General features: G+C 43.3%; 1 protein-coding gene across 3 annotated transcripts in view; it reads right to left on the bottom strand.

Annotated features, from left to right (window-relative positions):
- The window catches only part of POU2F3 (POU class 2 homeobox 3), an 87658-nt gene that overhangs the window by 18925 nt on the left and 48210 nt on the right, over positions 1 to 20523 (bottom strand). For all 3 annotated transcript variants that reach the window (XM_086338309.1, XM_086338311.1, XM_086338310.1), the window contains 2 exons: positions 2785 to 2889; positions 1470 to 1572 (listed from right to left, as the gene is read on the bottom strand). In XM_086338309.1, the coding sequence (XP_086194435.1) occupies positions 1470 to 1572; positions 2785 to 2889 (208 nt within the window). The remainder of the gene's footprint in view (positions 1 to 1469; positions 1573 to 2784; positions 2890 to 20523) is intronic.

Genomic DNA, 20523 nt, shown 5'->3' with positions numbered 1-20523 from the left:
ATTTTGAAATGTACAAAGCCCTCTCACATGCATTATTTCAAATAGCTCTCAGTAACCTTGTGAGGCAGAGTTTTAGTATGATTCCATTTTTAGGGAGGAGAAAAAGGAACCTCAGAGAGGTCAGGTAAGGTTCTCAAGGAGACTCAGCTAGTAAATGACTTTTTTAAACCAATGAGTTTTTCTGATTCCAAATACTAAACTGTATTCTCTCTCTGTGTCACACACTAGCCTCATTGGTTATATGCCTGAGCCAGTTTCACAGTGCCATTTTTCAAAAGAAATAGAATTAACTGTTACCTTCCCTTTCCTATGCCAGGAACAGGATGTGCACTGTTTAGTGAATGCAGAGACTCACAGATTCACTTATGTCCTCATTCATCATCATCATAACACTCTGAGATGTCTTGGAAACGAAGGATACCTATTACTGGGCAGGTGGTAAGGACAGAAGGCAAGATTGCATTTTCGTCGGGTTCTGGATCTCCAAAGCCTCTCTTTGGGATTTGAACAGTGGAGAGAAGCTTAGACTTCATCACTTTCAGCTCTAGTTGGTGGAGGTGGGAGACGGCGAGGCAGTACCATGCAATGCCAAAAAAATGGGTTTCTGAAACCCATTTTTCAGAAAATGGGTTTTCTGAAGAAAAGAAATTTACGGAACTTTCTAGTAGGTCCACCTACCATTCGAGGTTATTTTTAAAGATGTCAGAAAAATCCCTCCACAGAACTCCTGGCATATCAAGCTCAAGAAATGTTAGTTATTACTGTGAATATTCTAGTCTGCTTGCTCTTGGCCATCGAGAAGTTCTCTGCGAGGAACTTCCCTGTGGGAGGAAACCCGACAATGCTCTGCATAGCCTGTGGGTGGCGCTGCCGCCCCACACAAATGGAATTCCAGCTCCCCGAGGGCGGGAGTCTGTTTCCACATCCTGAGTCCTGGGGAGGTTTCCAAGGAATTGGGACTGCGTTTCCCAAAGAGCTCCTCCTTCCTTGCTCTGCCCCGGCTCTGCCACCTTTTACCTTCGGTCTCAACTGGTCATGAAATTAAGGAAGATGGGAGAAGGAGGAGGAGAAGGATTCTCAACCTGAAGGGCAAAACCAGGTCCCTTCTTCAGGCCTTGAGCTGGATAAGCCGCTCTTAATACCAGAGGGTAAGCTGGTCACCCACCAACCTTAATGTAGCACTAGTGGTAAAGAACCCGCTTGCCAGTGCAGGAGACATAAAAGACTCGGGTTCGACCCCTGGGTTGGGAAGATTCCCCTGGAGAAGGAAGCTGCATCCCACTCCAGTATTCTTGCCTGGAGAATCCCATGGATTCTCCATAGTGTTGCCAAGAGTTGGACACAACTGAAGTGACTTAGCACACACATGCGCACATGAGTTGGTCACCCACACCCCACACTTGGGTCCCAGCAGGCAGGAGCAGCCCTTTACCGCCCTTGTCTATATAGAAAACCCCCAGGGTTCTCACCTTGCTGCCCAGGCTGGCTCTGAGATAGCAGGAACTGGGAAACAGACTGTAGGTGTCCGGGAACCAGCACGAGCTGCTGGAGTGGGTGGAGGGAGGCCATGTCCTATGCAGGGCGACACAGACATCATAGAATTTACAAGCTGGGAGCGTGGGCTCCATCCACCCGCTGCCTATCTGTCCCAGGGGTATCCACCGGGAGCTTGCCCTATGCCTCTGTGTGTCCCTGTATGTGGCACATAGCGGCTACCCCGTTAATGGTGCTATTGATACACTGCCTGTCCTCAGTCAGGCCGTGCCTCGCAGCCTGTTGTTACTTAACCTTGCCTTGTTATTTAACTTTCGTGTGTGTCAGAACTGTCTCCCAGCTAGACTGATAATGCCCCGAGGACACAGACTGTGGGTATTACCCATCTCTCAGAGGTTTACCCTAGAAATGACACACAGTACACAATTTTTTTTTTTAATCTCATGCCCTTTGATTATACTAAAAGCCATTTTCATCTTGGCCGTTTCCAGGGTCTAAACCATTCCTGGAGGAAGAAGCCCGTTGCTTGCTCTTAATAAAAACGCTTTGATGAAACAGAAAGTCCATTTCCCCTTGGGGTTCCTCCCATTAGCCCCCACAAAGAGAAATACCAGTCCCAATATCCAGGGACATGGGAGTCCTCTGTGATCTGGACCCGCGGGAGTCTATGATCCCCACAGGACCAAGCTTAGGTCTGTGCACAAAGAAAAGACTTGGTAAATCCTTGCTGAAAAGAAGTGAAAGAATAAGTGCACATTCTATCCTTAAATATTTCCAGGGAAGTGGTGGCTCATTCTTCCCTGGGGGAATCCATATCAAATCAGGGACTCACCCTGTGGACAACCAGCCTTCTCAGACATTTGTCATTACTATTTCAGGAGCCCCTTTATTCCTTCTAGCTTGACAAACTCTTGAGGAGGAAGAATGGGCTTAGTGGGGACAGAAGTGCTCTGTGACCATAGCTGTCATAGTGGGGCTCCACTGAATATGGCTGGCAGACCCCAGCCCTATAGCTGTGAGCCCTATCATTTTGGCAAGACAGGCTGCTTTTTCTCCCAGAGGGGTGGAGACCTCCCTCTTTGCATAAGTAGCCAGGCTTCATCTTTCTGAGGATTATCTGGTAACCCTAGCCCCACCTCAGACATCGAAGTTTCCCTGCAGGGGATTCTTTGGCCCAATCTGGATGCACTGAGAGCCAGGTCCAGAGGTGAAGCATTTTGCAGGAGGCTCGCCTGAAACTCACTGGCCCACTGAGACTATTAGGGCTCCCCGACTTGAGCTGGCATTTACCCCAGACATTTGATTTCCGGGCATCATGGCAGGTCCTTGACTCAGGTGGCATGGTCGATGAGAGAGAGTCTGCTGCAGGGAGTCGCTGAGGTCCTCAGTTTTAATCTGTAAGTGGAGGCAGGAAGGAGAAGCATCAGTTCAGGACCCCTCAAGCAGAAGGAAGGGGAAACTCAGAGAAGGTGAAGGCAGGAGATGTTCAACAAGCCCCAAGAGTCAGAAAACTTGCGCAGCGCCTATTGGGCTGCAACTTGATTTTCCTGCCTGTGTGAGTCCTTTAGGTCAGGGCAGCTGGTAAGGGACAGAAGTTGAGAGGTTCTCAGGGGTAAATGTGCTCAACGGGGTGTCCACCTGGATTGATTGCTCCTGAACACCATGGCCTGTGCTGGTGTGTACAGCAATACACGTTCTTCCTCACTAAAACTCAAAAAATGAGGAATTTTTGTAGTGACTTCAAACATTTCTTTCAGATTGTTAGATGGTATTCTTTTTGTCTTGGGGGTGGCATGTTAGGATTTCTTTTTGGACATGATAGTGCTCCTCAATGGTATTTTTATTCCATTTTCTTTATTTATTTACGGCTGAGCTGGGTCCCCACTGCTGCACAGGTTTTTCTCTGGTTGTGGTGAGCAGGGGCTGCTCTCCAGAGGTAGTGCACGGGCCTCTCGTTGTGGAGCATGGGCTTTAGAGTGCACTTTATAAAGTTTTTTAAAAAAAGAAAAAGGCAGTTCTTTTCCAATCTCCCTTATAGTCTGTTTTTTATTTTCCTGGTCCACAAAATCCCAAAGTCTGGGAACCAGCTTCCCTCCATTCCCCCATGTTTTCTACACTAACCTGCCCTCTGCGAGCTGAGTTGCTTTGGCAGCCAGCTTCCTTAGCCATGCGGCTTGGGTGACAGACCTTGCCTGTCTCCCTACAGGTGGGGACATGCTCCCTCACAGTCACTGCTGAAGTTGCAGCCTGAGGGGCCTGTGGTGGTTTCCACACTCTCTCCAGCCTCTACCACCCTTCAGTGGCAGCACCAACCACCCACCTGTGGGTTTTCCAGGTGTCCAAGGGCAGGGCAGGAAGTTCTACCTGTGCCCACCCCTTCTCCCACCCTGAGAACAACTACCCTCTTGCAGCCTTTCAAAAAGTCCATTGTGGGGGTGGAGGGTGGGTAGAGAGTATGCAAGGGACTCTGAATTCATATAATACAGCAGGGAGCTTGGGATCCAGACAGAACCTTATAAAAGACATTGGGGGGGCGGGGGCTGGTGTCGGGCGGTATGGCTTGGCTGGAAGCTCTTGTCCATAGGAATCTTGGCTGAAACCATTTTCTTGGTCTATGCTGGGAATATCACTGACATCCTGGAATCTTTCTTGTCTGCATTAGTTTAACACAAGTCAAAGGTTCAGACTAACAGCTCTACTTGTGCTCAACTGCTGTGGGAAAATGGTGCTTTGGATCACTAAAGAAAGAACTCCCTGTGGTTGGAGAGTTAGGAAGATCTTGTTGAGTGACACAGACCAAGGGGGGAGCCCACGTCCTAAGTATGGTACTTCGTACCTAGTGGGAACCCAATGCGTGTTAACTGAATCAAAGACACAGAGTCTCTCTCCCCATCCTGCATCGGGATACAGTGAGGAAAACATCGAACAGGGAGCTAGAACCTGTTTCTAGTCCTAACTTAGACCCTAGTTTACAACATAACCTTGAGCAATCATTTCATCTCTGTGAGACTTGGTTTCCCCATTCTACATGATTTTTCTTTCGCTCCTCCAGCTTGCTACAGCGCTCTTAGATAAAGCAGATCTAAACAGCACCAGGAAGCCCTGCTTGTACCAAAAGTGATAAGAAGATGGTCCTTTTGGGGATAGTCTTTATACATCTTTCCTCTCCTTCCTCACCTAAGGAGACTATTCTAGAAACTTGGAAGCAAAGAGGAGGAAGTCAGAGTGTCAGAAAACAGCCTTGTGGGGGCAGACAGTTAGACATCCAGAAAACTTCAAAGGCACTGCCCCCCAGGAGTGTTCTCCAGAATATCCTCCATCCCCACCCTCAATGCCCTTCAGCTTTCCCCACCCACCATACTTGGCCTCTCCATCTAAGAAGCTCCAGTGTCCTAGTTCTTCCCCCAGAAGTTAGAGTTTTCACATCCTAGATTCCGGGGAAACATTCGTTAGCAGGTTTTTGAAAGCTCAAAATAGATGATAAACTACTTATTTCAGATCACCACCAAGCTCAAGCTTTGCTCAGAGAGGAGATTTTACTTAAGCAAAGCCTCCCTTCCCCACATGCTTCTTTTGCAGCCCCCTCGTGCTCCCGGGCATCCCTTATCCCCAGTGGGGATAGGTGAGACAGGATGGAGGAAGGGAGACGGAGGGAGAACATGGAAAATCGGAGCTCACAGCACGCTGGTGGAACCACCCCAGGCAGCTTGGCAGGGCTCCAGCTCGGAGGCAAGTGGCAGGGTTCCTTTATAGACTCATTATGCGCAATGGGGAGATAAGAAGGTGCAGCTATGACAGAGCTTGAAAACATGTGCTTTGCCTCCAACCTGAGTGCTATCTGTTAGAATCAGTGCCAGGTCTTCCTGCAACACTTAATTTCAGAAACCAGCGCCATCATAAAAGAAAATGCACCCTTTCATCTGCTTCCTGGATCAATTGCCCTCCATGCTCTTTCAAGGCCCCTGCCGACCTCCCACTTCTGAAAATGAGGTTCCTGATGGCAAAACATCCCCCTGGGTGTTAGCCTGGGGGTGTTCTGACAACTCCGTGTGTTACTCTTCTGAGTTTTTGCTTTATCGACACTTTATTCTTTCATTTTTCATCATTTACTACCCCTTAGGTATGAGTTGCTGATGGTGAACCCCAAAGAAGGCAATCCTAAACAAACCAATTTGAAAGACAGCAAAGCAGAAGACTTTTCCTGTGACAAGTTCTAAAATCTCCGCTTTGGTCACTGAGTCTCAGAAAGAGCTGAACTGGACTAGGAGGAGGAGAGACACGGCAGCAGCTCTGTCTGATCCCACACCCCTCCCACCCCCTGCACACTTCTCTGACTACTCTCTGAGAGTTCAGAGGCTAAGAAACTAAGAAATCAAGTCCCTTCCAAATCCCAAAATCCCTCTCACGGCTGTCAAATGGAAAAGACTGGAACCTTTCCAGGCAACTGGGTGTTGGCTGTGGGTCGGAACGATGAGATAGAGAGACTTCTGTTGGATCCCATTGACTTATAACGTGAGAACCAGAGGCAAATTGGATGAAAACCCAATTTCCCGCATACTTGTGAAAACCCCACCAAACCCACAGCCTCCCTGAAACTGTGCAGATCATCTGCAGGGTCCCTTTGGAGCGTCTTTTCACGCCAGTAGATTAATTCTCCAGGCCCTGTTGCGATGGACCGATCCCTGGGAACGTGAGCCACCACAAAGGGCTCTGCCAGGTCAAGGCGCGGTCAAGGCCATCGATCACTCTGTCCATCTATTGGACACAGTTAGTTAGTTTAGGATCTTCTCCACCCATTGTGCTGTGCAAAGGTGTTACACTGAGTCTTGGGTAGTGACCAGAGAGGTAAAGAGGTATCATGGGTGATTATCTTTTCTAACCCCAGCGAACTCCCTGACATCACCTGCTATAGAAAGCAATAAATAGTCTCTTTCTGGGAAGAGAGAGCCCTTTATGATGAATTGGAAACCCTTCAAACATTCCTTACTTAGCTTCACCTCCCAGTCAGGAATTTTGAAGACAAATGCGTATCTTACTATCTCATGGAGACCAGGAGTGCTTCAGAGATGAGTGTAAAGGTATTCAACAGGACACTGGCTAAACCCTGACAAGGGAATGGTCCTCTGACCCTCCCCTGGCACTCTTTCTACAAAACAGTACTACATACTTTCCAGGGATAAGAGAGAGAACAGACGATAGGTGATGGAAAAGGTGATGCTGTGGTCCACACATACACTTGAACCTCCTTATTAACCATCTGATGGGGCTGGAGTACTTAGCCTTAGCCCCCTCCCTGTGACATTTCACATGGCCCTCTCCTGGGGGGAAAACAGCCCGACACTAATGAATATATCACTGGCGATGAAAATGATCAAAGCTGTAGTGCCAGTTGCATAACTCGTTTGTGGAAAGTGTTTCATAAACATTTCACAAGAAGGAGAATTTCAAAGTGTGAACATCTCCCAACCTGCCTTCAATTACAGGCAAGATTTTTTTTTTTTTTGGTTGTTTCTCCCTCCCCCCCACCCCTTCTATACTTCTCCAGAGCAGTGAGGAAGAGTTTCTGTTTTGTAACTGATCTATAAAAGGGTTGACAAACATTGCTAATGAACAATCCTAAAAATACATTCCAAGTAGTGGAATGGGGCAGGCAGCTAACTCAGATGAACAAGGCTGAGAGTCCCCTAAGAGATGCTGGCTGTGTTTTTGCCCAAGAGACTCTCCTTTCTCCATGGCTCTTGACTGCTTCCCATGAGTCCAAGGCTCCCACCCTTTTGGGTCCCTGTGGGAAGTGCCTGGGGAGAAGAGATGGACTGGATGAGGTCTAGTCAGGTCCATGACAGACTAGCCTAGATGCACCTTCTTTAAAAAACAATTTTGTGGGTGTTTTTTTTTTCAATTAGGTGTGCTGGGTCTTCACTGCAGTGCGAGGGTTTTCTCTGCTGTGGTCAGTGGGGGCTACTCTTTGTTGCAATGCACGGACTTCCCATTGTGGTAGCTTCTCTTGTAGAGCGGGCTTCCCAAGTACATTAGTGGTAAAGAATCTGCCTCCAGTGCAGGAGATGCGGGTTCGATTCCTGGGTCATGAAGAGCCCTGGGAGAAGGAAATAGCAACCCACTCCAGTATTCTTGCTTGGGAAATCCCACGGACAGATGAGCCTGGTGGGCTCATCTGCCACGGTGTCGCAAAAGAGTTGGACATGACTTAACGACTAAACAGTAAGAAACCTTGTTGTAGAACAGGCTCTAGGCGTTCAGGCTTCAAGAGCTGCAGCATGTGGGCTCAGCAGTTGTGACCCACTAGCTTAGTTGCTCCAAGGCATGTGGAATCTTCCCAGATCAGGGATGGAACCCCTGTCCCCTGCATTGGCAGGTGGATTCTTATCCACAGTACCACCAGAGAAGTTCCTAGATGTACCTTGGCCTGTTGCACTTTGGAATCTTCTCTTGGGCAGCACTGAACTTCTAGACAAAGACTGATGAAGTGAGGAGACATGGAGTCCTTCAATAAACATACAATTTCTTAGGAGGGTGGGGCCACTTGGAGTTGTTCCTTCCTGAAAAGAAGCTTTCCATAGAGGCCTTCTTGTTTTTCCTGCTTGTACCTCCTCTGGAAATGCAATATGCTTATCAGTCCTGTTATTTAATGCTTTGGCTTCAGTTCTTAGCACATAGCACTGCTAGTACTGACACATGTCTGAAAAAACCCCATCATTTTAAGCCCATAAAAGTTTTCTTCTCCCTCTGGCATACAGGTCCGTGCATTCAAGTTTAAAAACTCTAGGAAGGGGCTGTGCTCTCTGGGAGGTCACATCCTCATGGATTATTTTCGGTGCCCAGGACTTGAAGCACTTTAACCACTGTGCTGCTTTCTAGCCCTCTGGGGACACCAGCAGCATCTGCTTCCAGTGAAGAGCTGGATTAATGCTAGCTCTCTTTTTAGACCCTGATTTTTTTTTTTTTTTTGGCCTCTCCACTTGACTTGCAGATCTTAGTTCCCTGACCAGGGACTAAACCTGGGCGGTGGCAGTGAAAGTGCTGAGTCCTAATCACTGGACAGCCAGGAAATTCCTAACCCTGACCTCTTTTGAATCAGAGTCTTCTAGTTATCCTGGCCACCTACCTGGTCGACAAGAGGTGTGGAGTGCCTCTCTGATTCTTTGACTGGGAAGGAGTGCCACAGAGAACTGTTGATTCACCCCTATAGATGGCTGTTCTGCCCCCCAAATAAGTGAAATGGCCAGAAGAAGGGGTGGGGAGGGCTGGGGCTCGAAAGGCTGAGCATGGAATCAAACTCTGAAAACCTTTTGCTAGTGGCTATTCTTGGGAACTATCTGATGTGTGAATGCTGGTTGTCACCACACTGGGTTCTTCTGCATACACTGGGCTGCCTATCATGGAAGAACCTTGTGATTCATTTCAGAGCAGGGGTTGGGAAAAAAAGAACACATCCAGGAAACAAGCACAAGGCTCAGAATTAACCAGGAGACCTGACTTTGGGCTCCATGTGTGCCTCTAAAGACCTGCATGATCTTATATTTAGTTATTTCACTCATCTCTCTAGGCCTAGATTATGCATCCATGAAAGGAAGAAAACACACCAGATGGAATCTACTTAAGAAATTTGTCATGTATAAAAGAGAGAGTTGGAGTTGACTTGTGAGCACACAGGCACATTTATTGAGTCACTAGACCCATTTTGGAGAAGGCAATGGCACCCCACTCCAGTACTCTTGCCTGGAAAATCCCATGGATGGAGGAGCCTGGTAGGCTGCAGTCCATGGGGTCGCGAAGAGTCAGACACGACTGAGCAACTTCATTTTCACTTTTCACTTTCACGCTTTGGAGAATGAAATGGCAACCCACTCCAGTGTTCTTGCCTGGAGAATCCCAGGGACGGGGGAGCCTGGTGGGCTCCCGTCTACGGGGTCGCACAGAGTTGGACACGACTGAAGTGACTTAGCAGCAGCAGCAGCAGACCCATGTTACTAGACTGAGTCTTAGAAAAGTTAAGAAACACTAAAAGATACTTCCTGCTGGTAAATCTGGGATTTCAATCCACATCTATCTGAGTGCATAGTTCTACATAAACCTGACTACCATGTGTGATAAAACCATAGACTCTTCAAGGTAGCTTTGTGCAGATTGTTGTCAAGTGCATGGCAGACATTCAACAATGTGGATTCCTTCCCTTTCCCATCAGAACTCACAGGAAGTGTAGATACAACCTGGTTCAAATGGTTCATTTTACAGCTCTGACTCTGATTTCTCCAGAGGAGAAATCACCTATCAGGGCAACCCAGCTAGAGATGCAGTCACACCAAGTCTGGAGACCAAGTCAGGGCCCCTAAGAACAGGTCTCCTAACTTTCCACCCAGTATTCAAGTCCACTCCCCTACACAGTGGCATGACTCTGCCTCCTGTTTCTATCACCCTGGGGTTGTTGCCCATTCTGGCTCCTGAAGTAACTCAGTAGTAACCCTAATCCCATTGCTCTAATAAGATTTAATCTCAGTCCCGATTCAGAGTTCTCCATTACTACACAGGGTAAGGTTTAGATGCAGATAAAGCACACATCTACCTGATGTGTGACCTGATAACGCTTGCTTTGGGAACCAGCATTCTTATATTCCCTTGACTTTCACACAGACAGATTAACTCCAGGGGGGTTGACATTTGCTCTTTTCCTCCCTCATCATGAGGAAGAGATGTGGGACAGGGAAAGAGAAGGCTCAGACACACCACGATATTCTCACACTACTGTATATTGTACTCTGGGGTCCAAAGGAGACTGTACACACACACAGCACCAGCCTGCAGTCACGAAGTGCTACATAGATTAGTTCCAAGAGCATCAGTTCAAGAAAGGGAAAAAGTAATATTTTAAAAATACTTTAGGGCTTCCCTGGTGGCTCAGTGGTAAAGAACCACATGCCAGTGCATGACACGGGTTCGATCCTTGGACCAGGAAGATCCCACAAGTCACGGAGCAACTAAGTCTGTGTGCCACGACTCCTGAGCCTGTGTTCTAGAGCCTGCGAACCACAACTATGTGTCACAGCCAATGAGGCACACGTGCCTAGACCAAGTGCTCCACAACAGAGAAGCCACCGCAATAAAAAACCCACACACTGCAACTAGAGACTAGTCCCTGCTCACCACAACTAGAGAAAAGTCCATGCAGCAACGAAGACCCAGCACAGCCAAAAATAAGTAAATACAATTACAATAAAAATAAAAGTACTTTCAAATGGATCATCATTTATTCTTCATGATAACTCAATGAGGAAAATAATCTTATTGAACCATTTTTACAGATGTAGGAACCAAGACTAGAGAAATTAATAGGCCCATCACACAGCCAGGAAGAGCAGAGCCTGACTTTCTATTTGGATCTTTGGGCCCCAGACCCTCCCTTCTTCTGCCCATACCACTCTGTAAGGCATCCCATTCTGTTTCCACCCAGAATTTCCCACCTAAAAATGAGCTTGTTGACCTCTGCCTCCTCGGTGGGCCATGCTGTTTCCACATGTGGTACACAGTTGGTGTACAGGTTTCCACAAGTGGAGCCTGGGATTTTTACATGGATGTGGGGCTGACGTAGTGATCAAAAGTAAACTTTCAACAAGTCTGACTGGGATTCTCTTTGGCATCCCCTGGGGAACTGCCTGTGACCTGGAAGCCTGTCTCTGAAAGGCTGAGCATTGGCTATAAATGCAAGTAAAAGGCTTTCCCTGGTAACGTGCGTATTTGAGAATAGTCTTCTAAGGAAGACTGAGGTCCTTGTCTCTTGTATTCTTCTGGTGCCCTGGATAAAGTGATGTGCCTTTGTGGCCCTCTGATCCCACATCTGCTCCGGTAGCAGTGGAGCATATGGTCTTCCAAGTGGCTTTAAACATAGCTTTTTCTGCCCCATAAAGTTCCCCTTCCCATTTTAGTTCAATAAACATTTAGTATGCACCTATTGTATACCAAGAGTAACTGTGACACAAAGGTGAACAGGGACCTCCCAGACCAATTAGGAGATGGCAAGTAAAACTGCAGTCACCTACACAGCCTGGCTAGGAGGGGAGGAGGGAGAAGGGATACATGTATGTGAATGGCTGAGACCTTTGCAGTCCACCTGAAGCTATCACAGCATTGTTGATCATTGCCATTCCAATATAAAATAAAAAGCTTTAAAAAATAGATAAGTAATGAATTGAAACAAACAAAAACATCACCTACAGTGCAATACTGAAGGCAGTGGGAAGGCGGTGCTGCGGTGGTCGCATGGGAAGGTTGTGAGTTGCTTTGTCAGGGCAGAGGACAGATAACCAGAAAAAGAGGGGTCAGATAGGAAGGTTCCAGGAAAGAGAGGTGGGAGCCTCTGAGGAGCCTTGAAGAATGAAGGGGGGTTCAGCAGAAGGGAAAGCAGGGCATGCCAGGAAGTGGGAGCAGCTTGTCCACAGTCACAGATAACGAAACGACTTCATGTTCAAGAGCGACGAGCAATTCAGTGCTGCCACAGCGTGGAGTGGGAGAGGCTGGGGCAAGCAGCCAGGGCCTGATGACAGAGGCCCTGTGGATCACGCAAAGAAGCTGAGGCTGGACTCGGGGGCAAAGTGTAACTTGAGCAAAGGGCAGGGACATGTGAGATTTTCACCTAGTTAGATTATGCTAACAGCTGTATGGAATATGGATTTGAAGAGAGGATACCTGTGAGCAGGGGAATTAATTAAAGAGCTGTTTATCATGACAGTCTAGGTAAAGAGCTGCTGAGGACATGCCTAAGGCCAAAACAGTAAGAACGGAGAGGCAGATATGGAATGGCAAACTTTTAGTATCGAAAATATATTTCCACCCCCAAAGGTTTATCCTCTATAACAAAGGACTATTTCAGGAATTCTCTGTTGAATGCCTGTAGGACACAAAGAACCAACACAGAAAAAATTCTGAAAGACCAGAGTCAATCCAATTGCTTAGAACAGACACACGGAGGGCATTTGGGGTTCCAGAAGGTATTCACTAAGTCAAATATTTCTGTAATGTCCAAATTTTCAAAGGTAATTATTCATTTTAAATTAGAAAAAAAATATTAATAAGATTAAAAAGAGAAAGAACTCCAAATTTCAGTGCTTGAGTTTGGAAGATTTCAGTTCCTAAGGTATTCAAGTTAGTGATAGTTTCCTTTTTTACCTGGTGAAAGAAGTGTCTTGAGACATTTAGGGGCACATTTTCTAAATAAACACACATATATGCAGATAGATATGTTTGTTGTATGTGTGTGTTTTTAAATCAATAACTGAGAATCCATCTCCTTCTCCTGCCATAACCTGAGTCATCGTCTACCAAGAGGCCACACCTGGATGTGGCCTATAGCCCTTACCCATACCTTTCCATGAAGCTCTACAGTTTACAAAGCACTTTCAAACATATCAGTTTGGTTGATTTTCAGAATATCCCCATGAGATTGAAAAGGCAAGTGATGCTATTCCTGTTTTACTGTTAAGGAAAACAGGTTCATGAAAGGTAAATGATGTATCCAAGGTACATGGCTGGTTATCAGGAGAGCTCTGATTTGAACTCAGGTTATCTGATTTAAAAGTCAACACATCTGTCAAATTTCTAGGATTTTCTGAGGAAGCTTCCCAAATAAGTGGATTTTCAGTCCCTGAAATCTATCTCTTACAGATCCAAAGACTTTATTTCAGTTTTGGATAGCTATTTATTGGTTTCTTTTTTTTTTTTCACTTTCCAGTATTTTAATGGGGATTGCATTATCTATAGATTAATTTGAGGGAAATAGACACCTTTATTACAGTAGACCTTCTAAATTATATAAATTTAGCCTATTTGAATATTCTAATTTCTCTCAGCAATGTTTTATAGTTTTTAGAAGTATTGCACCTCTAGGATTTGATTTTTCTGATACTGTTATAAATGTGTTTACAGTTTCATTTTTAACTTGTTTGCTGTGAAATATAGACATACACTTGCTTTTCACATACTGATCAGATACTCATTAACTTTATTACATGCACTTATTAATTCTAATAACTTCCCTGTAAGATCTTTTGAATTTTCTATTTACACAATTTGGTCAATAGTTTTCTGTGAATAAAGATAGTTTTACTTTTTTCCCAAACTTTACACTTTTTATTTTTATTTTGTACCTTTACTTTATTGCTCTGGCTTAGACTTCCAAGATAATTGAATAAAAGTAATGGTAGTGTATATTTTTGTCATTTTCTCAATGTCACATTTCATCATTAAGTATGTTCAGTTCAGTTCAGTTGCTCAGTCATGTCCGACTCTGCAACCCCATGAATCACAGCACACCAGGCCTCCCTGTCCATCACTAACTCCCGGACTTTACTCAGACTCACGTCCATCGAGTCGGTGATGCCATCTAGCCGTCTCATCCTCTGTCGTCCCCTTTTCCTCCTGCCCCCAATCCCTCCCAGCATCAGAGTCTTTTCCAATGAGTCAACTCTTCTCATCAGGTGGCCAAAGTATTGGAGTTTCAGCCTTAGCATCAGTCCTCCCAAGTATGTTAGAGGTTGGTATTTTTTTGAAGATATCCTTTACCAGATTAAAAAAAATTTTTTTTCAATTTCTAGTTACTGAGCTTTTTAAATTTTAAAACCATTAATGGGTGTTTAATTCTTTGCCAACAAAGGTTCATCTAGTCAAGGCTATGGTTTTTCCTGTGGTCATGTATGGATGTGAGAGTTGGACTGTGAAGAAGGCTGAGCGCCAAAGAATCGATGCTTTTGAACTGTGGTGTTGGAGAAGACTCTTGAGAGTCCCTTGGTCTGCAAGGAGATCCAACCAGTCCATTCTGAAAGAGATCAGCCCTGGGTGTTCTTTGGAAGGAATGACGCTAAAGCTGAAACTCCAGTACTTTGGCCACCTCATGCGAAGAGTTGACCCATTGGAAAAGACTCTGATGCTGGGAGGGATTGGGGGCAGGAGGAGAAGGGGATGACAGAGGATGAGATGGCTGGATGGCATCACTGACTCAATGGACGTGAGTCTCAGTGAACTCCGGGAGTTGGTGATGGACAGGGAGGCCTGGTGTGCTGTGATTCATGGGGTTGCAGAGTCGGACATGACTGAGCAACTGAACTGAACTGAACTGAACTGAATTTTATCAAATTTTTTTTTCTTTATTTTTTTAAGATAACCACATAATTTTTGACTTCTGTTTGTGATTAATTGCACAACTGACATTTTATTGTAAAATCAACTTTGCCTTCTTGGAATAAATCCTACTATATGATTTTCTTCTCCTCCTCTTTCCTATTGGTTTTATTTTTGAACAGACATCTTATATCATATACATCTCTACTTTCCCCTAAAGAGTACCTGACAAAGAACTCACAAAAAAGAAAATTATAAGCCAGTATTACTGATGAACATAAATGCAAAAATCTTCAACAAAATATTAACAAACTGACTCCAACAATACATTAAAAGAATCATACACTGTGACCAAGCAGGATTTATTCCAGGGCAGCAAGGATGGTTCAATATTCACAAATCAAAAAATGTGATATATCACATTTAATTTATTAAAGAATGAAAAATCATATGATCATCTCAATACATGCAGAAAAAGCTTTTGATGAAAGTCAGCGTCTACGACAAAAACTCCCCACAAAGTGGGTAGAGAGGGAACATACTTCAACATAATAAAGGTATTATTATTATAAACATACTTCAACATAATATGGATATGTATAACATACCCATAGCTAACATCATACTTGGTGGTAAAAAACTGAAGGCATTTCCTCCAAGATTAGGAAAAAGATGAGGATGCCCACTTTTATTTAACATAGTCTTGGAAGTCCCAGCCACAGCAACTAGAAAATGAAGAAATAAAAGATACCCAAACCAGAAAGGAAGAAGTAAAACTGTCACTGCAGATGACAGGATACTATACATAGAAAATCCTAAACACCCCACCAAAAAACTTCTAGAGTGTATCAATGAATTTGGTGAAGTTGCAGGATACAAAATTAATACACAGAAATCTCTTGCATTTCTAAACACTAACAATGAACTATCAGCAAGAGACATTAAAACAATCCCATTTAAAATCACATCAAAAAGAATAAAATACCTAGGAGTAAATCCAATTAAGGAGGTAAAAGACATATACTCAAAATTGATGAAAGAAATTGAAGACAACATAAACAGATGGAAGGGTACACCATGTTATAGATTAAAATAATTGTTAAAATGATCAAGGCAATCTGTAGATTCAATGCAATCCCTATCAAAATACCAATGGCCTTATTCACAGAACTAGAGGAGGTAATTTTAAAATTTGTACGGAAGCACAAAAGGCCTTGAAGAGCCAAAATAATGTTGAGAAAGTAAAGAGCTAAAGGTAGCATGATCCCCCTGACTTCAGACTACACTACAAAATTACAGTAATCAAAAAAAAAAAAAAAAAAGCATGGTAATGGCACAGAAACACACACATAGATCAACGGAACAGAATAGAGAACTCAGAAATAAACCCATGGATTTACTGTCAATCTACAACACTGGAGGCAAAAATATACAATGAGGAAAAGGTGGTCTCCTCGATAAGAACTCCCTGGTGGCTCAGATGGTAAAGAATCTGCCTGCAATATGGGAGACCCAGGTTTGATCCCTGGGTTGGGCAGATCCCCTGGAGAAGGAAATGGCTATCCACTCCAGTATTCTTGCCTGAAGAATTCCATGGACAGAGAAGCCTGGAAGGCTACAATCCATGGGATCACAAAGAGTCAGACACAATTGAGTGACTAATACTTTCAATAAGTGGTACTTGAAAAGCTGGGCAGCTACATGTAATAGAATATTTTTTTCACACCATATACAAAAATAAACTCAAAATGGGTCAAAGACCTCAATGTAAGACCAAAACCTATTAAACTCCTAGAAAAAAAACATAGGACAAACACTCTTTAACATAAATTGCAGCAATATTTTTTGGATCTGTCTCCTAAGGCAAAATAAAATTTTAAAAATTAAATAAACAAATGAGACCCATGTAAGCTTAAAAAGCTTTTACGAAGGAAACCATTGACAAACATAAAGACAACCTACTGAATGGCAGAAAACAGTTGCAAATGATATGACCAATAAGGGGTCATTATCCAAAATATATAAACAACTCATAGAACTTAATGTAAAATAATCAAACAACTCGATTAAAATCTGGGAAGAAGAACTGAATAGATATTTTTCCAAAGAAAACACACAGATGGCCAACAGACACATGAAAAGTATGCTCGACATTGCTAATCTTTAGAGAAATGCAAATAAAAACTGCAGTGAGATATCACTTCATGCCTGTCAGAATGGCTATCATCAAAAAAATTGTAAATAACAAATGTCGGAGGGGATGTAGAGAAAAGAGAACCCTTGTGCACTGTTGGTGTATATGTAAATTTGTGCAGCCACTGTGGAAAAAAACAGTATGGAGATTCTTAAGAAAACTGAAAATAGCACCACTGTATGATTCTGCAATTCCAGAACTACGTATATATCCAAAGAAGATGAAAATACTAATTCAAAAAGACATATGCTCTTCAATGTTCATAGCAGCAGTTACTTACAACTGCCAATACACGGAAGCAACCCAACCTAACTGTCCATCCGCAGAGGAGTGGATAAAGAAGAAGTGGAATGTGTATATGAGTGGACTGTTACTCAGCCATTAAAAGAATGGAATTTTGCCATTTGCAACAACATGGATGGACCTGGAGGGTATTATACTTTCTGAAATAAGTCAGAAGAGAAAGAAAAATACCGCATGTTACCACTTGATATTTAGAATCTAAAAAATATTGAGTTGGCCAAAAAGTTTATTCCAGTTTTACCATAACTTTTTTCGGAAAAACCCAAACGAACTTTTTGGCCAACCCAAGTAAACAAATGAATGAATATAACAAAACAGAAACAGACTCACAGATAAAGAGAACAAACTAGTGGTTACCAGTGGGGAGCGAGAAGGGGGAGGAACAAGACAGGGGGAGAAGATTAAAAGTACAAACTACCATGTCTAAAATAAGCCACAGGATAGATTGTACAGCAGCCAGACTACAGCCAGTATTATATAATAAATAATAAATGAAGTATAATATATGAACATTTTGAATCACTATGTTGTCTACCTGAAACTAATATAATATTATAAATAAACTATGCCTCAATTAAAAAAAAACCAACACATCATCTTTCAAAATTCCTAAGATTTCCTGAGAAAGCCTCCCCAAATAAGTACATTTTTCAATTACTAAAATCTATCCTTTTTAGCTCCAAGTCTTTCTTTCCGTTTTGAATACATATTGATTGATTTCATTTTTGAATAGAGATCTTGCTAAAAAGTATTATACACATCCCTTCTTTCCCTTAAAGGGTACCTGAAAGGTAATTTAGTCAATGACGCAATCACAATTGTGAACACATTTTAAAAGCAATCGTGCCCTCAGGGACACTGAAGCGTTTGGCCTCTGTTGGGTGTAGCACTAAATGGCTCTGAATCCCTTTATTTTTTGCAGTTCTGCTTTTTTCCATGTTTTTTGCCTCCTTTCTCACAACCAGGTTTTTATCCTATCGTTGGTATCCTGGCTTCTAGCAGCCCCCCATGCCAGTTTAACTTCGCAACTTTTATTTGCTAAGGGCTAGAAAAACCAGATAGTTAAGTTTGTTACAACTGTTTCTAAAATAGGAGTTTAAGGCTCTTGAGAAATCATCTGGCTCCAAGTCTCAATGGCTTCCTTCTTACTCTCAGTTGGATTCTAAATAGGTGAGGCTGTGGGCTCTCTGGATAACTGAGGCACTGCAATGGCTCTGAGTAGCTGTTTGACATGGGGTTTGCCTTTTGGTTCAAATTTTACTGAGTACATATCTATCCTGTTACCCTTATTAGCCTGGGACAGGACTCCAGGCAAAATGGTTGGCTGAACCCACACAATTGACAGTGTAAGCTAAATTCTCTATGGCTGAGGAGCAGTTACCAAATTTATTGCCAAAAGGCAGTGAACTTAAGCCAAGGGACTTTCTGACAGTATATCTGTTTCCCTACTTATAAAATGAAAATCATCTTTGATTCCTGCCCAGGTGTCAAGGATTTAGGGATAAAGAACTATAAAACCTGGGCTTCCCAGATGGCACAGTGAGAGAATCCGCCTGCCAATGCAGGAGATACAGGAGACTCAGGTTCGATTCCTGGGTCATGAAGATCCCCTAGAGAAGGAAATGGCAACCCACTCCAGTATTTTTGCCAATATTCTGGTGGGCTACAGTCCATAGGGTTGCAAAGAGTAGGACACAACTACATGCCTGAGCGTACACACACATCTATAAAACCTATTCTAAGAAGGACTTTCCCTGCTTTTGTCACCAAATCAATATGCAGATGATGATTTTGCACATGTATTACCTGGGATACTTATCTTGCTTGCCTGTCACTAAATGCTTATTGAATAGATAGGGGACTGACGCATAAATACTTTCAATAATCCTAGAATTTAGGAAACCAGGTCTCAGAGAAATCAAAGGATTTCCCAAAAACCATACAGCTAGAAAGTGGCAGAGCTGGAATTTGAATCTAACTCTAAGCAGATTTGGGCTTCTCAGGTGACTCAGTGGTAAAGAATCCACCTGCCAATGCAGGCAGTGCAGGAGACATGAGTTCAATCCCTGGGTGGGGAAGATCCCCTGGAGGAAGAAATGGTAACCCACTTTAGTATTCTTGCCTGGATAATCCCATGGGGAGAGGAGCCTGGTAGGCTACAGTCCATGGAGTCCCAACAAGTCGGACACAACTGAGAGACTGAGCAGACCCAGAATGAACTCCCTTTCCCTGGTATCGTGCTGACTTAAAAAGTCACGCCAAACTAGGCTCATTTTCTTTTATACAGGGTTTTTAGAAATAAGGATCAGATGAATGCTATAATTATTATATGTATATATATATATATATATATATATATATATATACACATGTCCCTGGAAATCAAGATGGGGGTCATAAGGACTGAGAGAGTGTTAATTAACAAATCAATGTCATCCAACGGGGATGTCTCCAATGGCATGCCATGGGACTCTGCTCATGGTCCAGTCTTGCTAAGAATGTCATCAGTACATTAGACTATGAAGAGATATGTACCCTGCATACTTAATACATCTCTGTATGAGGAACAGGATTGGCTACTACTACTGTGCAGAAAAACATCATGGTTAAAAAAATAAACTTGAAAAGATGCAAGGAAGGGAACAAAGTAATAAGATAAAGCATAAGAGGAAATATAAAAATCCTTTACTTAGAATATGAAAATTAACTGCACAAGTTGAGGCAGCAGTTTGTAATTTTTTCAAGAAGACTTGAGAGGTGTTAACTGACACTTAAGACCATGTAAATTGAAAGTGTGATATAATTATCTTTTAAATAATCTGTAGACTACTGTATAGCTCAGGGAACTCTACTCAATATGCCATGACAACCTATATGAGAAAAGAATCTGAAAAAGAATGAGTATATGTATATGTATAACCGAATCACTTTGATGTACACCTGAAACTAACACAACATTGTAAATCAACCACAGTCCAGCAAAATTTAAAGAAAAAAATAAAAATAAAAAATCTGTAGGATAGGCTGTACTATTCTAATGCAGCAGAGTGTGGAATGAGGATCCCCTACTTAACCATGCAAGTTCCACCTGGACAGGCCTGCCACTGCCTTATCTGGGCTTGTAACGGCTGGAATCAAGATACAACAAAGATACAGCACTTGCTCAATTAAATTTTGTTGAATGAGTAAATGGATAATGAATAAATCATCCAAGGTGCTCTGGCCTAGCCAGATGTCGTCTGAGTATTAAATGTTGTACACTTGTGGATACTATACCTAAAGAGGGTGAAAGGCATGAAGGCAGAAACAAATTCAAAGGGTTTGTCACAGCATTGAACAAAAATAGCTGAAGCAACCTAATGTCCATTGGTAGGGTAATAGAACAGTAAAATTACACTGAAACAACA

The sequence above is a fragment of the Bos grunniens genome, chromosome 15 (assembly GCF_055505025.1).
Source record: "Bos grunniens cultivar Pamir isolate PY7600 chromosome 15, Bosgru_T2T1.0, whole genome shotgun sequence".
Taxonomy (NCBI): Eukaryota; Metazoa; Chordata; class Mammalia; order Artiodactyla; family Bovidae; genus Bos; species Bos grunniens.
The sequence above is the reverse complement of the archived record's forward strand: the minus strand, read 5'-3'. Positions and strand labels throughout refer to the sequence as shown.